The sequence below is a fragment of the Typopeltis vanoorti genome, chromosome 2 (assembly GCF_054136105.1).
Source record: "Typopeltis vanoorti isolate ZY-2024b chromosome 2, IOZ_Tvanoo_1.0, whole genome shotgun sequence".
In the NCBI taxonomy this organism is placed as follows: Eukaryota; Metazoa; Arthropoda; class Arachnida; order Uropygi; family Thelyphonidae; genus Typopeltis; species Typopeltis vanoorti.
Window position 1 is genome coordinate 181,979,267 of NC_143550.1, and position 20,896 is coordinate 182,000,162.

The 20,896-nt window shown below is 36.1% G+C and overlaps 1 protein-coding gene across 1 annotated transcript in view; it reads left to right on the plus strand.

Annotated features, from left to right (window-relative positions):
• LOC150109710 (uncharacterized) overlaps nucleotides 1-20,896 on the plus strand; it is a 493,008-nt gene that overhangs the window by 287,203 nt on the left and 184,909 nt on the right. The window contains exon 14 of the mRNA XM_090403026.1: nucleotides 7,823-7,876. Coding sequence (XP_090259152.1) covers nucleotides 7,823-7,876 — 54 coding nt within the window. The remainder of the gene's footprint in view (nucleotides 1-7,822; nucleotides 7,877-20,896) is intronic.

The window sequence follows — 20,896 nt, forward strand, 5'->3', positions numbered from 1 at the left end:
ATTTTATTGCTGATAACTTTATGTGACTTATTTGAGAAGGGTCTGACACTAAATTTATTTGGCATCAGTCCTGCATATTAAGTGAGATTACTAATTGGGAAAAAATAAAAATTAGAAAACTCTAGTCTTGACCCTGTATATATTTCTGAAATAGCAGTTTATGAAGGTTATTTATGCAAAGATAAAAGCCCCAGATAATATGCCATAACCAAACTGCTGTTGAACATTTGTCATGAGACTTCTGCTAATACCTGAATGAGTTATTTCACATTTATTGGAAATGGTTAATTGGCATAATGTGTGGGAGTGTGCATATCCATGAGTAGTAATGGAATAAGGCCAGGAGTGAACCAAAAATTAATATGCTTTTATGTCCTATTTCTAAACAATGTGAAATATCAGCACTTATACTAAAGAAATGTTCAGCTGAATTGGCTAGGCCTTTGATATATTTGCGTAACTTCTCAACTCAGGAAAGATACCACAGGAATGGAAAGAATATATGATAGTTCTGTTGTACAAGAGTGATGCAAAAACTGATGTGTCAAACTACTGACCTATCACTATATCTGGTGCTGGTTGTGAAGATTTTAAAGAAATTGGTAAGAACTTGCATACAGAAATGGATAGACAAACTATACTCTGCAAGGAGAAGAATGGTTTGCTTTGGGAGGTTGTGTTTTAGTAATTTGCTCGTGTTTTATAAGTCTTACAGCCAGATTGGATAATACACTATGATACTGTTGGAATTTGCTAAGCATTTGATAGGATATCACATGAAATGCTGTTACATAAACTAGAGAATATGGGTTTGGAATATAAACTCTTAATTCGGATAAGTAGATGATTGACAGACAGATGTCAAAAAGTAATATATGGTGGGTGTGAGTCTGCCAGATTTAAGGTGACCAGTGCTATACCCCAGGGTTCAGCCCTTGATCAGTTGTTGTTCAGTCTATGTATTAATGACATTAAGGAGAGATCTAACAGGATATGTTCAATTGTTTGCTGATGATACAAAGATTAGGCAGGTAAGCAGGAATGCTACTGATATCCAGCACTTACAGAATTATTTAAATAGGCTGGAAATTTGGGCAAATGAAAATGGCTGTCTGCTCATTGTTAGTAGATGTAAAGTTATGCACTTTGGCATGATGAGATTTCCAACAACATGTTATTTTAGTAGGGATGTGCTACAAGAAACAGATGAGGCTAAGGATTTTGGCACTATGGTGAATAGGAATTTGAAGTTTAAAAGTCACATAGCAAAAATTGCAAATACAACTCAGAGTATAATTGTGACATTGAAGTAAATCTTGACATGTAAGGATAAGGAAGTCACTTTGCCTGTTTACAAGGCCTTGATAAGACCACACCTGGACTACTGTGCACAAATTGGTCTTCTAAGTTACAAGGGGATAATGAAACTGTGGAAAGGGTGCAATGAAGAGTTATAGATTGTATCGGGATTATGGAATATAGATGATGAGGACAGATTTGAGGGTATGGGAACTACAGACTTCTGGTTAACAGGAGAAAGAGGAGTGATAATTATAGAGGTCTGTGAACTTTTGAATAGGTGTTTTAAGAGATCGTCTGATGAAATCTTTCATTATATGGAAGATGGGAGGAGAACACGGGGGCATCCATGGAAGTTAAGTTTGTTTGCAGTCAAGGAAAGAGAAAGAGCTAGGTTTTTCTGTCACAGAGTAGTGAGTGAAATAGTTGCCTCTTGAAGTGGTGAGAGCATCTAGTGTGAATGAGTTTAAGTGAAGGTATGACAACTGGTGTGGTTGAGGTGTCGCTTCCCTCGATGATTCTTGACTCGCTGGAGGTCTCAGATAATAATAATATTGCCAAAGACATGCATTTCTGTGTAACAAGATTCTACATTTTAAATATATCTATGTACTTTACATTTCTGTGATTTATCAAGGCCATTATAAAACCTATTTGATTTCTATACCGGAGTTGACAAATGCATGCCACTATCTTCGGGGGAAGGTTAGGTTAACTTCATAAAAATGCACAGATGTAGTCATCTGAAACCACATCTGTGCATTTTTATGAAGCTATTCAGTGCTGTTTACTATATATATCAAGTTTGAGTCTGAGTTAATGACAGGCTAGGTGGCTGAGTAGATATCACATTGCCTTAAAATTGACAAGACAGTGCTCAATAATGTCTTTATGTGAGAGATTATTATTATTATTATTGTTATTATTGTTCCGGGCAACTCCAAGGAGTCGACAGACTCATCGAGGGAGGCCCTAACATCATGTCAAGAACAACTATTCAACATTCACACAGTATCTATCATAGTTTGCCTTGAACTCATTCACGGTCGTAGCACCCACAACAGACTCTGGAAGCTTATTTCACTCATTCACCACTCTCCAAGTAGAAAACCTAGCTCTAACACCCTTGTCAACCACGCTCTTGCCCAGCTTCCATGCATGGCCCCTAGTCCTCCCACCACCAGTCATATTTTCAAAAATATCTTCTGGATCAATCTTATAGAAACCCGTCAGTAATTTGAATGTCTCACTCATATCGCCCCTCCTTCGCCTATTGTCCAATCTCTGCAACCCACAAATCTTCAACCTATTCTCATAAGGTTCATTCCACAGACCTGCTATCATCTTGGTCACTCGTCTCTGGATCCTCTGCACTTCCTCCCCATCACAAAGAAACCCTGGTGCCCATAACTGGGCACAGTAGTCCAGATGGGGTCTTATCAAGGCTCGATACAGAGGAACAACAACTTGTTTGTCTCTGCATGTTAAAGTATTTTTCAGAAGCCAAGTGATTTGATGAGCTGATTTAGTTACTTTTGCAGTGTGCTCCCTAAACTTCAATTCCCTATCCACTAACACTCCCAAATCCCTGGCCTCATCAATCTCCTGAGGTACGGTTCTACCAGTGCGATATACTACTGCTATTCTTTTCACCCCAAAGTGCATAACCTTACACTTTGCCACATTAAATTGACATCCATTTTTCCTATCCCAGTCCTCCAAACTATCCAAATCATCCTGTAAAATTTTGACATCCTGTGCACTCACAATTGCTCTACCCAACTTTGCATCATCAGCAAGCAAGTGAACACTTCCTCTCAAATCCTTTCCTATATCATTGATGAACAAATTGAAAAGCAGTGGTCCAAGAACAGAGCCCTGTGGCACACCACTAGTCACAAGCCGTCTTTTAGACTCCACTCCTGAATAAACCACTCTCTGGTATCTCTCCTTCAGCCACCCTCCTATCCATCTCACCAACCCTATATCTATCCCCATCTGCTCCAGTTTACTGATTAGGGTTCCATGTGGTATCCTGTCAAAGGCCTTGGCAAGGTCCAGTAGTATCACTGTAAACCCATTACCCCTATCCAGTTCAGCCGTCACTGTGTTATAAAACGTGAGCAAGTTACTGAGGCATGATCTACCCTTCACAAAACCATGTTGTCCCCCATACAATATCCCATTTTCATCTATCCAATCCTGTATTCTTTTCTTGACTAATTTCTCCAAGACCTTGACAATGATTCCTGATATGCTAATCGGTTAATTTACAACAGCAGTCTTGGAGCCTCCTTTATGCAGTGGAACTATTTTCCCTTCTTTCCACCCCCTCGGGACTAACCCAGACCTGAGACTCAAATTAAACAAAATGGTCAAGGGTACCGACAATTCTTTAGCTGCTTCTTGTACAACACAAGCTGGTATACCATCCAATTCCACAGATGTATTGACATTGAGGTTATGCAATAGACTACTCACCTCCACTTCATTAACCACAATTCCCATATAATCTACTGGTTTATTCGTTTCTGCAATGTCACCACCTGGATGATATACTTTTGCAAAGTGCTCACTCAGTAACTCAACTATCTCAACTGATTCAGTTACCTCCCTACCATCGGCATTCTTTAATATCATTCTGCCATGTACATTTTTCCTTTTACTTGCTACATATCTAAAAAACTGTTTAGGATTCTCTCTAGCCTGCATGGCCAATGTTCTTTCGTAATCCTTTTTTTGCTTTTCTTACCACACTCATTACCCTTCTAGCCTGCGCTTTATACCGTTCATGTGCCTGCCGGTCACCTTTCTCCTTAAATTCCCTCCATAGTTGTTTCTTTTTTTGCAACTCAAGTTTAATGGTATTATTCATCCATTTAACCCCTACTTGATTTATTATTCGGACTCTAGGTATACAGTCAGCCATTACTTCATGCAAACACTTCTTAACTTCCTCCCATGCACTATCAACTTCTAGTCCTTGCAGTTGTACATGCCATGGCACTGAACCAATCAAACTCCTAAGCTTGTCATATGTGGAATTATGGTACATGTGGAATTATCGGGCTGGAAAGCCCGTTAATTCCACATGTACCCTGTCTTAATTGAAAATTCCACACCTTTAGCCACCTCCCAAGTCAAGAGACCCTATGATCACTCTCACCAATTGGTGGCAATGTGGTCATATTTGTTACAGCCAAATCCTCAGATGTAATTACTAGGTCAAGCACTCTCTGATCCCTAGTATTTTCCATTACATGCTAAATCTCAAATGTAATTACTAGGTCAAGCACTCTCTGACCCCCTAGTATTTTCCATTACATGCTGTTGCAGATAGTTATCCCTTAATAACCGCATAAAATCCAATTCCTTCCTCCCATGTGTCCTCTCCTCACTCCATTCAATGCAACCATAGTTGAAATCTCCCATAATAATTACCCTCCGTCCACTCATTTCTTCTATTTGCTTGTGCATACTGTCACCACCATCTTTTCCATCACCTGGTCTATAGCAGCACCCAATTGTATATTTAGTTCTGCTAGCCACAATCTCACACCAAATGGCCTCAAATGTGCTATCGTCAGGAGTATCGTCAACAATACTCCTCCCCCCATTTTATTCTCCCTGTCATTCCAGAACACACTATATCCATCACATTCAATCCCACTAGCTATATCATCTACAGTCAGCCATGATTCACCAATACCTAATAGAGAATATGTTATTGCTTATATAGATATAGAGAATAGAGAATATAGAGAATAGAGATATGGAGATATAGAGAATATGTTATCGCTTTCTTCATATGTACCCTCAAGGAGCATACATATATTTTCATTTGATTTTTAGACTTCTCTGTGATCAAAATGTATATTTTATATATATATAAAAGAAGAAGCAAAAACACGTGTCCTAAGTCAGTTATTTCCATAAAGTTTTGATGGTGATTTTTGTACCACTTATGTAGTAAAACCTATGGAAAGTGAGAGTGTATATTTGACTTTCCTTGTCCATGTGCAGCTCCATCAGTATTATGACTATATACATATATAGTCATAATACTATATATAAATCTTATATAATTAATAATTTATGAAATTTAAAATAATATTTAATAAATAATTAATATCTAAATCTCAATAGTGAACTCATGGCTAACTGGTTTTTATGATATTCTTCATATGATTTCTATTCCCTGTTACCTAACTATATATGGATTATTTTATATTCCCAAATATCATAGAAATAATCACATGAATTCAAATATAGCGAGTAATTGGCCCATACAGTTTATCAACTCAACGTTTGTGATACTGATTTGAAATGACTGCATTGCAGTGATTATAAAGCATAGCTTCGAACTGATAATAAATCTAATAACAAATCCCAAAGTTTGTGTTTTAGAATATTAGCTTATTTCTCCAAGTATTCTAGAGCATTCTTAAAAAAAAAAAAAAAAAAAATAGCTTGAGACTAAAACTTCTGCATATCACACTCAGCTTACATTGCAGCTTACAACTACTGAGGGGGGGGGGGGAATGCAAATATGATTTTGAAAGAGCCACATACCGCAAATTTGCTTCTTCTTCTAATGGCAGTCAATCCCATCTCTAGCCAAGACCATTGGATGCAACTTCTGCCCTTCTATGTTTCCACTGCTCTTGCATCTTGATGGTGCTATCGTAACATCATCCAAAGTCATGGTTGACTGGCTGGCAGATGACCATGGCAAAGTACTCCCACTCTAAGGATGCTACCTCTAGTTTTCCACCAGAAAGAAATCAGAAGAATCCTGCATCACTTTGACATGAAGAAGGCATCTGGTCCTGATAACATATCACCTACTGTGCTAAAAAGCTTACTTTCCAGAATTAATGCTTGTGTCACCTCTTCTGTCTTTTATACATGACTAGCATCTGCCGTACAACAGGAAACAAGCATATATTCAACTCATTCTGAATAAGGCAAGTCAACCAACAAACCACCATACAATTTCTCTCACTTTCTGTCAGAAGAAAGTCATAAAGAAAATCAACAACCTACTTCGACATCACCTGGAGGTCTTCCAGATAATTAGTGACCAACAGTATGGATTTTGTCATTCGTGATCCAATACTGATCTTCTAGCATTCACCATCCAATTCTAGTTTCAAGCCATAGAAAAGGTTTGAAGAAACTCATGTAGTCATTCTCAACATTTATAAGGCATTTAATCAAATTTTTGCATAGATAATTCCTCAGCAAACTGCCATCCTGTGGTCTGCCTTCTGTCCTCTGTAACTGGGTTGCCAGCTTCTCCCTAGTCATCTACTATATATTATGGTGCACGGTTTGAATAAGTGAATCAGTGAAAACAAGTACACATGACTTGTTTTCACTGATTCATGTCCTCTCTATAGATATGTTGATGACAATACACTCTGCTCTTCCATCTCATTTGATAAACCTTATAATACCTTCTGCAACTACCCCAAAACTCTGTATACTTTTCTGCCCAAGGCATTAATTTTCACCTGTACAATTGCTAACACTGTACAAATCCAAAATCTATCCAAATATGGAATATTGCTCACATATTTATGCTGATGAAAACATAGCCTCAATTGCTTGATGCTGTTTGGAAGAAGGCAGTGAGATTAACTGATGATCCTTCTCTCGCAGAATAACCCGTGTCCCTCTCTTGCAGATGTCCGCTTGTGCATTTTGCAGTTCCATAGATATTTCATGGTCAGTGCTCTGCAGAACTGGCCACTATCATTCCTCCACTTTTTTTTTTCCTCCCAAAACTGTAAGAACAAGAATTGATTCTAGTCAGCATTCATCTACCATCCACCTCCAAACTTAATCAAATCAACTTTTGCTCTTTCATTCCATCCACCTTTTTTTGTTGGAACGAGGCCTCCTTAACTGTCTTCCCCAGACTACAATCTTCTGCTGTTCAAAAAAAAACATGTCAACAAATTTCTTCTTTTTTCTCACTTACGTTTATCTCTTTTGCGCTATAGGTCTTACAATCTTTCATTTGTGTCAGATGATAAAAAAAAAAGAAGAAAAAATACTGTGAGTGGTATACTTTAATAATTTTGACTATCATACTAATGTATAATAATTTGTATACTAATGTTTAATAATAAGTATAATAATTTGAATTAACTTTTTTTATGTCCTTATATATATTCAGAAGAAGGCTGATGATCTGTCTCTTGCATATGTTCAGCTTCTACATTATTCTTTTCCATAGATACTTTCATGGTTACTGTTTTTTTTTTTTTTTTTTCAAAACTGTAAGAACAAGAATTGATGAATTAATAGGGACACACACACAAAATCATACTTACAGGTAATCAAAACTTGTAACATTGTACTTAATAATATATACTACATACATTTCTGCTTCAAAATGTCATAAAATAAATTTCAATGACCCCCCCCCCCCAAGTATTTTTTTCAGACACCCTGTATATAACATAAGTATGTGTTTATGTATATGAATCCGTGAATATGAATTTTAAAATTTCAGGCACAGTACAGAAATGCTGTTGCAGAGGCTGAGTTGAGGAAAGTCAAGGAAAAGGTATGTTATTGGGCGACATTTTTCATGATCATTAGACTTTACTTACTATATTTATCAAGTTTTAATAAACAGTTTATGATATTTAAGTGCATAATATGAGGAAAATCATGCAAACTCTTGATCTGTCACAAAAGCAGGAATATTGCAGAGGACTGATGGCAGTGCATCAGCCCTCTTGGGCATGTGATAATGGGAAACTTGATGCATTGCACCCTGTCCTGATTGTGTGTTGTCAGACTCACTTTTACTGATATTCATCCACTGTTTTTTACTATGCTTTGAATACTTTGACTAACTTGCTCCAATACTTGTCATTGAATTGTCAATGTCATTGAAAACTATGTGGAAAGATGTTATCTTAATACCCATGTACTATAATATAACTGACTTGCATTTGCAATTTTAAAAAAAATAATAATAATAAAAATTATCAACTTTTTTTTTTCCCTCTTATATATATCTTTTGTATTTTTATGTGGGGCTCATACATAAGAGGGAGAGGTTGGTTGGTCAACCTATAGTACATCAGTACCATGTATGGGAAAGAGAACTGGGAATGATGAACTTGATCACATTGGATTTGAAGGCCTGTGCATTGTATTCCTTGAGAAGCACATGAGAGAAAAGGCTGTCTTACAATGCAGCAGTAGGAATAAAGAGGGAGGAAGAGAAACTTATTCTATGTGTATGAGGCATGACTGATCTCTTCAGAGATGTTGGGTGGTAGGTCATGTGTTTCAATGGATTTGGTAGGGAAAGAGAGACTTTGGTGGTGGGGGATTCTTGATGATAGTTCTGATGACATTTACCATGAATATATATATAGAAGATGCAGTAGATACTAGATACCTGTGTGAAAGCGGTTGGACTGAGTCGGTAATAGATGATTTATTAATCAGTCTGACTGCTCTGAATTTCTAACCCAGCTCAAAGATCCATATCTTAAAATTGGTTTATAGACTGTATTGTATACAAGTATTTTAGTGTTTGACTAATTTTTGTCTTATTCCATATAAATTTAATCATTTCACTTCCTACCTTTACAAATTCTATTATCGATTTCCAAATTTCATTTTCCATCTTCACTAAACGTTGTGCCTAAATAGTTACTGTACATCCCTAATTCAGTAAGATGCTTTAAATGAAATATGGGCATGTCCAAACTGTCTGTTGCACTTGATGTGGTAGTCAAGAGCATGATAACAAATCTTGCTCTGCAAAGAAAGCTAAATGTTTCAACTATCAGGGAGATCACCCAACTTATTTATGTGCATGTCAGAAGTGGAAAGATGAAAACGAAATACAAAAAGTTAAAGCAGAATACAATATATCATAGCAGGATGGAAAAAAGGAACCTAGCCTAGCCATTACTACACATGTTCTGAGATCCTCTTATACTGAGAAGGTGGCAGCAAAGAAAATTTCAACATTCCTGAACTTTATGTACACAAGTGTTTCTCTGCTGAGCTCATCAATCGCATGACCATTCCAGAAAAACTCCAAAAATTGTTCCATTCAATGAGAATTGACTTGTCAAAAAAAATTATGGCAAGGATATCGCTTAAAGAGCAACCACCAGACCCCCCCACCCCACACACACACACCAGAATAAATGGATACTTTGATATGCACTGGAAGTAACTTGAACTTGTCCAGTGATCCTCACACACCAATGATGTATTCGATATTTTTCCAGAGGACTTCCCAAAATTTAATGAGAAATCCTTTCCTTTAAGTGTTACATGATGATAGCATTATTTCAGACAAATTATGGAGACTACAACCATATTAGAAATAATTATTTTAATTTTCTTTTTCTTAATTCTTAATTTCTTCTTAATTTTTAATTCTATGGTAAAGCCGGCCTTTCTGATCATGCCCTGAACACTACATGGAATTGACTGGAAAGGCACCTGTTGTTTACATCACATTAAACCATGGTATGAACATAAATTTAAGGCCTGTGAAATTCTTAAAAACCACCCTAATCTTAGCAATAATGATGATCTAAAAATTGCAAGAATATGGAAAGCACACACATTCTACCTCATAACCTTTCTGCCTAAGAGTCAATTATAAATACGACTATAGGTAATTCAGGATCTTAACTTTAATATAACAACTTTCATGTTAAATTAGGACATCACTTTTGTTGTAATAAAACTATCTATATGAAATTGTTCTCTGATGTTGTTATAAATAGAATATAGCTTTGATGTAGTTATTTTATTTATTTATTTATTTATTTAATTTATTATTTTTTTCACTAGAGGTCAGTCCAGTAGAATAACTGTTGATCAAATCATTGTCTCTTTAGCATATTGTGTGAAATGTAATATAGCTTGTCTGTCTCTCTCTCTCTCTCTCTCTCTCTCTCTCTCCCTCTCCCTGTCTGTGGGTGTGTATAATTCAGAGCATAACTTAATATGAAGGTTGTGGTTATAGTCTCCATAATTTGTCTGAAACTAATGAGAAATATAAACTCAACAAGGGTAAGTCCTTTAACTTCCAGAAATCAGACAAGTCTGTGAAGGTAAACAATAGGAAAATTTTTACAATGGGTTTCACCAGAATATCGATGATATTAAGATTTTGCTGTAAAGACATAAACCTCTCCGTTTCTGTCTACAGGAAACATACTTAAGACCCAACCTTAAGGAATTTTACTGTTTTACCCAAAGACAGAAATCGAGGTGGTATTGTTCATGGAGAAGTAGTTATCCTAGAGGGATAGCTACTCCTTTCCATCATGTCCAACTTAATACTGCTCTGGAAGAGGTAGTGATTCACATGTCCATTGGATTTTTTATTGCAGTATATTCAATTTTTTTACCATCGTGTGTGAATTAAATGAAATCAATCTTCATAACCTTATCTTGCAATTGTCTGAACCCATACTTCTTATGGATGACTTTAATGGTCACAGTACTCTGTAGGGCAGCCATCACAAATAGACAAGGTCATAATGTTGAACGAATTCTTGACAATAATGACCTCTCCCTTTTGAATAAATAGACCCCACGCTTTCTTCCGTATGCCTACCAGCACATATTTTGAAATCAATATTACAATCAGTTCCCCTTCCATTCTTCCACTGCTCACATGGTATGTCAAAGAGAGCATATATGGAAGCGATCACTTTTCTGTTCTTTGCACAATGTCTTCACAGGAACCATGTTCTCCTACATAAATACCCATATGGAAAATTGAACTGGACTGACTGTAATACTTTTTCCCATCTTGCAAAATTTAATACTGATACTGTCAATCAAACACCTATCGGTGAAGCAGTAAAGTATATAATAGATTATATTGTCGAGGCAGCAGCAGCCTCAATTCCAAAAACATCATCTCGATTCCCACTCTATCCAAAGCCTTCGTGGAACCCAGAATGCTAGACAGCCAAAAAAGATTAACACAGAGCATGGGATATGTTTCATAGATACCTCATCACATCAAACTTAATAGCTTTTAAGCATGCTCGGGACAAAGCACATATGTTAGACAGATTCAAAAATAATTATGGATCCAATTTACCTCATCCATTAATCAAATGATCAGAGTAAAAATTGTATGGAAAAAAATCTGGAAAATGAAAGGTAGATATAGAACACACGGTTTGTTTACCTTAGACTATAATGGAAGTATTATTGCTGATCCCAAAGCTATTGCAGACACTTTGGGAGAAAATTTTGCCAGAATTTCAGCAACGGCTTCACATTCCCCTGAATTTTTAATATTGAAAGAGAAAGTTTGTATGGCTGAAGCCTATAGGTAAATTTTTTTACCATTGGGCTTGAGCCATATAAACAACCATAGGAGGAACTAAAAAGAGTACTTTTACTCTTTCACCCTAGTGCAGTAGGGCCTGACGACATTCATTATGAAATGATAAAACATCTACCATCATTTTCTATGGATCTCCTTCTCTTAATATATAACAGAATACTTGCAGAGGAAGAGTTTCTGGATTCTCGGCATAGGCAAGTTGACATTGCTATTCCAAACCTGGAAAGGGTCCAACACAAGCAAATAATTATCAATCTGTTGCTCTGACTTGGTGTCTTTGTAAGATATTGGATAAAATCGTTAATGCCAGACTTCTCTGGTATTTAGAAAGCAACAATCTTCTCTCCAATATGAGATGTGGCTTTCATAGACATCGTTCCACTTATCTAAATGGACCAAATCATCCCTTTAGAAACTTGTAAAGCAGACACACTCCTGAAGCAAGAACATTAAAATTTTAATTGGCATATTAAAAGCTAGACTTTTAATATGCCAATATAATATGCAGAGTGGGAAGTATGCCATCTCGGCCAAACTTCCCACTAATATTAATATTAATGATAGTAATATTTTTTGCTATCAAAGTTAACTCATTAACTGAACAGCTTCCTCCCACTGTAGACAATGCACTTTGTGTTTGATGATTTCACAGTTTACTGTCACTCTTGTAAAATGCGAGTAATTGAAAGACAACTGCACAAGCAATTGATCTTGTTTCTGTATGGGCTCTTACTAATGGATTCAAGTTTTCAACAGAAAAAGTGTCTGTGTGTACACTCCTGTTGAAAACACACTCTTCACCCTGAACATGAATTAAGAATGGGACAAATTGTTATTCCCTTTGCAACAGAAACCAAGTTCTTGGGACTCATCTTTGACAAAAAACTTTCATTCCTTGCACACATTTATCAACTAAGAGAAAAGTGCAAATAGAGCATTGAATCTCTTTCACACACTCTCCTATACTGAATGGGGATTATTATTGGAGGTTTAATGGATTTTTTACAACACTCAAAAAGAATTAAAATAGAATTTAATACTTCCTATATTTCGTCCTAGTCACTAGGACATCTACGGGGATTACAAAGACAATTAATGTAACATGCACACAAAAACTTACAATACTAAGCCCAACCACGTGGGTGACAATAACATCCTATCTAGGTGGAGCGCCCTCTGAGGGCAGTTGTAGGTGGCCTGGAATGTAAGGTGGGACCTCTGGTGATGACTGTTTCCCAAATCTTCGGAAGCTTAATGCAACCGTATTTGTTAAGATTTGGTTGGTTTTTGAGAGCTGCTGCTGCTTCTAAGAAAAAGCTTTTCTTAGAAAAAGCTCTTCTAAGAAAAAGCTTTTCTTAGAAGCAGCAGCAGCTCTCAAAAACCAACCAAATCTTAACAAATACGGTTGCATTAAGCTTCCGAAGATTTGGGAAACAGTCATCACCAGAGGTCCCACCTTACATTCCAGGCCACCTACAACTGCCCTTAGAGGGCGCTCCACCTAGATAGGACGTTATTGTCACCCATGTGGTTGGGCTTAGTATTGTAAGTTTTTGTGTGCATGTTACATTAATTGTCTTTGTAATCCCCGTAGATGTCCTAGTGACTAGGACGAAATATAGGAAGTATTAAATTCTATTTTAATTCTTTTTGAGTGTTGTAAAAAATCCATTAAACCTCCAACATGTCCTCACAGCACTTAAGCCTCTACACAAGATAACTGAATGGGGATGCAGATCGATCTTCATTGCTTTGTGTTTATTGTGCACTTTACGTCCAAAACTGGATTATGGATCTCAAGTTTATGGTTCTACAAGGCAGAATAACTTGCGATGGTTAGATCCCATCCATCGTCAGGGTATAAGAATAACTACTGGTGATTTTGCACATCACCCACTCAGTCTTTATGTTGAAGCAAATAAAAAGGCTCTATCACTTAGACACTGCTGTCTCTTAATTTTGCCTTAAAGATAAAGTCTCTCCCAGATCATCCTACATGGTCTAGTCTCTTTTCTCTACTCAGTATCATGCACATCAGATGGTGATGTCCTTTTTTTTTTGTATGCGTGTTAGAGCTTATGCAAGCTGTTGGCTTGAATGTTGACAACATTGCCTGCACCTAACATATCAGCATCCTTCTGTGGCAGGTTTGAATTCCATCCTGCAATCTCTCACTTTGTCAATTACAGAAGTGTCATACTCCATCATCTGTCTACTGCAATTTTTTATTGCACAGAGAAGCTGACTCAGATTTCTTGCCGATCTATACTGATGGTTTAAGAACAGACACCTGTTTGTTTTGTGTGTTTCCTGACATTACTATCTCCAACCTGATTGCAGTAATTATACAGCAGAGTTGCATGTGATTAAGCTTGCTCATTTGCATGTGAAAAAAAATCGCTACTAAAATTGTAATTTATACAGACTCATTGAGCTCTTTGCATGCTATCACTTCTTATGTATAATCCATATCCAGTGCTGTGTGAGGTATTACACCTGTTGTACAAAATGAAAACCCTTAATTTTGATGTCCAGTAGCAACTGAGCATCAAAATTAAGGAATCTGCTCAATTCCTTGCCACATTTGGAATTAAGGGAAATGAGACTGCAGATGCAGCCGCTAGCTCATACTTTTACATTATTTTGTAAAAATATGAGCTCATACTTTTTCAAAATAATGTTTAACAGTACTATATAAAGACTACAGACATTTTATGAGATAACTAATTGCTCAATGGCATTTATCATTGCAGGAAGCATTGACAATTAAATTATATGACATTAAGCCTGAAATTAAGCATCAGCATTCTAGTCAATGTAGAAAGAGAAGAGGGGAATTTGTTCTTGCTAAGCTCAGAATCAGTCACAGTAATCTTACGCATTCTTATTTACTGAGGACTGATGACTCACCTGTGTGTGAAAAATGCAGCACGTCTTACTACTCTGTCATATTCTAGTGGAGTGCCAGTACTTTACATATGAAATTTTTACCTCTCTAGCCAAGCCATATACACTCAAACATATGTTATCAGACTCAGATTGCATGATTTTTTAACCTTTTACAAAGAATTAATTAGCAAAAACATATTTGACTGTAAATTTATATACGAGGGTGGTCTGAAAAGTTCTCGACCTAACAATGAAGAAACGAATTTATAATTTCAAAATTATTTTTATTTTTCAACATAATCTCACTTAAGACTAATGCATTTATTCCAGCACCATTACCCCGTCCCTGTAGTGGTTCTCAGTAAGATCTGCAAAATACCCCTCAACAGCTGCAATCACCTCTTGATTCGAAGAAAAATGTTGACAGCGAGGAAGAGGTTTAGTTTTGGGAAGAGATAGAAGCCAGAGAGGACCAAATCTGGGGAATAGAGTGGATGCTCCAACACTTCATAGTGCAAATCCCTTAATTTTCCCATTTGCAAAACACTTTTGTGGGCAGGTGCACTGTCCTGATGAAAGATGATTTTTTTCCTTCTGCAAACTGTGTCTTTTCTCACAAATTTTTTCATCTAGTCTGGTTAAAAGATCAGAATAATATTCCCCGGTTATTGTTTTGCCCTTTTCAAGATAATTAATGAACAAAATACCTTCAGCATCCCAAAACACTGATGTCATGACTTTTACTGCTGATGGAAATGACTTTTTCTTCTTTGGTGCTGAACAACTGGCTTCTCTCCACTGTTTTGACTGCTGTTTGGATTCTGGTGTATAATGGTGAATCCAAGTCTCATCCATAGTAATAAATCAACGCACAAAAGCAGTTTTATTCTTGTTAAAATGCTCCAAGCACCGTTCAGAGATTTTCATGTGAGTGTGTTTATGATCTGCTGTGAGCAAGCACAGCACCCATCTTGTGCAAAGCCTTTTCATTTGTAATTCTTCATGCAAAATACATCCTACATTCTTTTGAAATGCCTATAGTCTCAGCAATTTCATGCACTTTGACTCAGCGGTCATCCAATACCATATTGATCAATGATTTATGGTGTTGTTAGACTAAATTAGAAAACAGAGTCGCAACTTCTAAAAATGTTTCTAACACTTCTACTGGTAAAAGTGCAAGTGATTGTAACATTTTAATGTGTACTGCAAATAACTGATTGGATTCATACAGAGAGTTTAGTCCACATTCATTTCCTTTGCATATAAAAGATTGTGATAAGGAGAAAAAGCAGCCACCAATTTCGATGTTTTCAAACACAGTATGGAAATCGTTCATTCCTGCTGTTTCAAAATCGGTCAAAATTTTTTGTGGTCAAGCTTGAGGAATTTTGTCCAGTAACATATTCAGCATCTTCATGTATATTTCTTCCTTTTTCCCTCGTAGAAGAGCCAGTAGACAAGGAAAAGCGATGCCTGGATCATGTTGGACATGGATACTGTATAACTGATAATATATTTCTGGAACCACTTTAAAATGTACCATCTGCTAGCCAAAAATCGTTAACTAAAAGTTGATTTAGAAGAGTCTTGTGACCAATTAGTATTATACGTTCTGGATCTTCTGTCCCCGAATCATGAATAATCCATTTAGAGTATTTCTCTGGTATTTCAAAGTTTTTGTTATCTGGATTTGATGGAACGTTTCCGATTGTTTTAGCTTTGGATCTATTTAATCGCCTCATCATGGAGCTCTTCTTCGGTAGGCACATTTTTAATCCGTCTGATACAGCCACTAAATTGTTAGCTATAATTGCATGAGTCGTTGCATCTGAATTCGAAATTTTTCTTTTCATTTGATTTGCAAGTTGATGAGCTTCAGATTCAAAAGTCCTATTAACATGACAGTGTTCTGAAGACTCACGGATAATCTTGTTGTCTCTGGTATGGAGCAGCGATCGACAATGTAAAGTTCTAAACTTTGCACAACGCCAATGAATAGTTCCGATAGCAGTTTCACGGTGACGAACAAACTCAAATCCTTTGTAAATTATAGTTTGACCACCTTTATTTCTAACGCCATACTCAAAATCAGCCATAAGTAAATTAAAAATTAATTTTAAAAAATTAATCACCTAATGTATTACATCGTATATTATACATTAGTTGTATTACGAGTCACTAAACTAGCACTGAAGAATGTAAGACAAAAATTTACTTATGTACCTTCACCCAAACAATTCTTAGAAATTCTTCAGCAGTTCATGGTGATTAACAATTGTCGATTGGTTTTTACCTTAGGAAATTATTCCTTGTAAATCTGAGGTAAGTACTAATTAGAGTAGCTAATCACTACATCATTTTGAGTTTCCAACTCAACCACCTCCCTAATCCCCTTGCCCAAATCTACACTAGTGATTTAACCCTTGCTGGTTATAAATTTTGTACAATTTTTGGTAAATTTTATTTTATTTGTAATGTCTTATTCGTGTATTTTTTCCTTTTAATTTTTTTCTTAGTATATTTTTATATATGTGTAATTTTTTTCTTTGTTTTTTTCTTCCCTGTGTAATTTCGAAATTACTTGTGTAAATATTTTCCTATTTTTCCTTTTAATTTTTTTCTTAGTGTATTTTTATCTATGTGTAATTTTTTGTTTATTTTCGTAATTTCTTACTTGTATATTTTTTCCTTTTAATTTTTTTCTTAGTGTATTTTTATCTGTGTGTAATTTTTTCTTTATGTAATTTTGTCCCTGTGTAATTTTGTCCTCGGTAATTTTTGCAGCGCAATTTTATCCCATGTAATTTTTTCCTGTGTAATTTTGTCCTGACACGATTAGTACCGTATATGTCTACATGTAACTTATACATAATGAATGATGCACAGTTATTAACGTAGAACAGTCACATCTTTTACTGAAAGCTCCCCCTCTGACACTATAATCAGATATAAAACTCTTTGACTTTGAGTTTCTTCTGACACTTGCTGCTTAGGAAAGGTGTCACACAACAGCTTCATAAATTCGACTTCATTCTTTTCATGAGATTTCACAGCTACTCAAGCAATGTTTGGATAATTAGTCACCCATGATGATTAATTATTTAGTACCCATTAAGTTTATTTGGCAGTGCATTTAATCATCACTAACAGCTGATCTGCTAGCTCTGTACTAACACGTTACCGAGTATCTGGTGTTGTTAAACTTCATCTCATACCAAATAGCTTCAAACTTGCTTCTTCATGGAAAACTGTTGCTAATATTGCAATCATAGCTATCTACCTTGACTGGACTCAAATCCCCTGATATTATTAGCATCACCCCCCCTTCCTTTCCTATTGTTCCTAAAATACCATCCCCTTTATCCCCTGTACACTCAGTACTAGTTAGTACATCTGCCTCTGAGAGTCAGATCTTACCAATAACTTGAGGCCTGAATGCATTCACTAATATCATAGTGAATTAATCTCTTCATCAACTATCTCTTTGGTATCATTATGTCGAATTCACCATGGAAAAAGAAAATTCTGGTACTTTACCATTTTTGGATTATCCTTACTCGAACTTCTTCTGGTACCTTATCTACAAGCGTCTTTCGAAAGCCCACATTTACTGGCAGATACATTCATAAAAAGTCTGCTCACCACATATCTTAAAAATTTGGCATTCTTAAATCTCTAATTAATAGAGCACGTAAAGTGTGCTCTTCTCCAGAAATCTTACAAAAGAACTTTCAATCATTAAAAAGTTAATGGAATCGAATAATTACCACCCTAATCAAATCCAACAGATAATTGAATGTTATGTTCCAATACCTAACGTTTCTTCAGCAGTCCGCAGAGTTCCAATCCCCTACATTCCAGGAATCTCAGAACCTAGGTAGAATTTTAAAAAATTCTACCTAGGTTCTGAGATTGATTCCCACTTATATTCCTATTAACAAAATTTCTGCCTTATTGCCTTCTACAAAAGATAAACTGTCATCTCTATCTTTGGCTGGTGTTTACCAAATACCATGTGAATGCGATGTTTCTTATTTTGGACAAACTGGCCGTTCAGTGGAAAAAAGAATTAAAGAACATCAATATTATATTGAATACAACAAAGCTCAGCGGTCTGGTCTAGCATAACACGGTATTAACACTACCCATAATATCCAGTGGGATAAAGCTATTCTCCTCCATAGATGCAGGTTCAAATATGAATCCTTTTTAAAGAAAGTTGTGAAGCTATTTTACACCGACCAAATTTAAATCGAAATGATTGTCTCTTTCTCTTGAAGATCTGGAAGACTTTTATTTTATGTAATCATTAAAAAAACCAATTATTTTAAATATTAATTAATTATTATTTTCTATCATGTCCTAGTGCGCGACAACTATGTATTTTAATAAGTGATCCACTGAATGTTCGTTACTTGTATTCCATTCCTATAACTGTTTGTAACACTGAAGATGTACTATTAGTTTTAGTATGAAATATCTCTACCTTATAAATTAAAAGTTATTACTGTGGTCGTACGTGTTCCTTTAATAATGGAAATATCTGTCCTAATCTTTAATGTTTTTTTTTTTTTCTTGATTGAAGTAGCTTTGTTTCTTGTGAATCTGCCTCTTCTTTGGCTTCTCTGTTTCTGGGACTATTTGTTCCACTGCTCTTGCACCAGATTCCAATTGGTGCAAGAGCAGTGGAAGTGGCACCATGCACTTTGCCACTTTGTTGTTTGTATTTTCTAGTTCCTTTTCAGTAATGGCTTTTAATTCTTTGTAAAAGTACTTGACTGTACAAATGCCACTTTCCTTGTGATTTCTTCACTTAGTATCTTTATATCTTTCTAGCTCTGAAACTGCTGTCACTTCTTGTTTGAGTTTCAACTTGATATTGGCAATCACTAAGCTTTTATCTAATTTCATGTCTGTTCATTGAAATATGCAACACAGCTGGCCATCTCTAGCTTATGAGTATTATATCAAGTATGTTCTTTCTGTCATGTACACTTTCTGCAGTCTTATTGCTGGAATTTTGTATTGCAAATTACTAAGCTTTTATCTAATTTCATGTCTGTTCATTGAAATATGCAACACAGCTGGCCATCTCTAGCTTATGAGTATTATATCAAGTATGTTCTTTCTGTCATGTACACTTTCTGCAGTCTTATTGCTGGAATTTTGTATTGCAAATTACTAGGTTATGCTTTAAGGCAAATATGAATAGACCTCAGTGAATAGACCTGAACCACTGATTTTAAATGGTCTTACTGCAAATCGTGCCATCATCATTGTTTCAATTACTGGTTTGTATCCTAACAGTGCTTCTTTTCCCTTTTTATTGAGAAGAAATCCATCCTCCTGCTTCATGTTTTCTTCTATTCTTAGACCAAATGCCACTTTCATCTTTTATCTCCCTGATTCTTTCCATTGCATCTGTGATAATCTGCGGATGATGCATTGGTATTGCACCATCTCCTTGCAAAGCTAGTCTGGTTTCCAGAAGCCCATTCCACATTACAACTGATAACATGTCTCTTGTTAATTTTATTCTTATTGCACTTCTTTCGGTAGCCGATTTGTTGATCCAATCTTAATCACTTGGTTGGGTAGACAGATGTTTATCCAGGCAATGTCTCAATTGTCATATTGTACTTTCTCTCTTTTGTATTGCACTATATTTCAATTTCATTTTGTTTTTACAGTCAGTTCATTGACACGTCATCTGACCAACTTTAATGGTTCATTCAGCTGCCTCTAACATGGAGTAACAGATGCTTTTAGCAGCTGCCTATTATGGATCAGACACAGCTGTTGCCTGTTGGTCCATGGGAGGTATTTCACCTTCCTCCTACTACTCATCTGAGAGCATTCTGCTATCACCACCCCCATGATTATGCCCTGTTGAGGCTCCAGCTTCCCCAAGAGATTCTATACTTGCTTTAGAACTTGTTGAATCTGTGAGGAATGAGTTTCTGTGAAAGTTAGAAGCAGCCCAGTGACAACTTAGGAACAGGGGTAGCATCTCTTCAAGTTCATAATTGCATCAATTTTGAGTCTAGTATATATGCAGTTGCATTTAAAGATAACTATTGTTGCAGTTCACATTTACAACTGTTGTATTTGAATTTCTCTTTGTTTTCTTAGTTTTATATGCAGATGGTGTTTACCAGTACTCAAAAGGAAATATCTCTTAACTTCTTCTTCTTCCTTTCCAGTCTTATAGGCCAAGTGACCTGTTCCAGACTTAGTTCCATCTTTTTAAGGGTCTTCCTCTGCATCGAGTACCTTTTGGGGGGGTAATTTAGAATTTGTTTAGGTATTCTGCTTCTATTCATTCTCAGTATGTGTTCT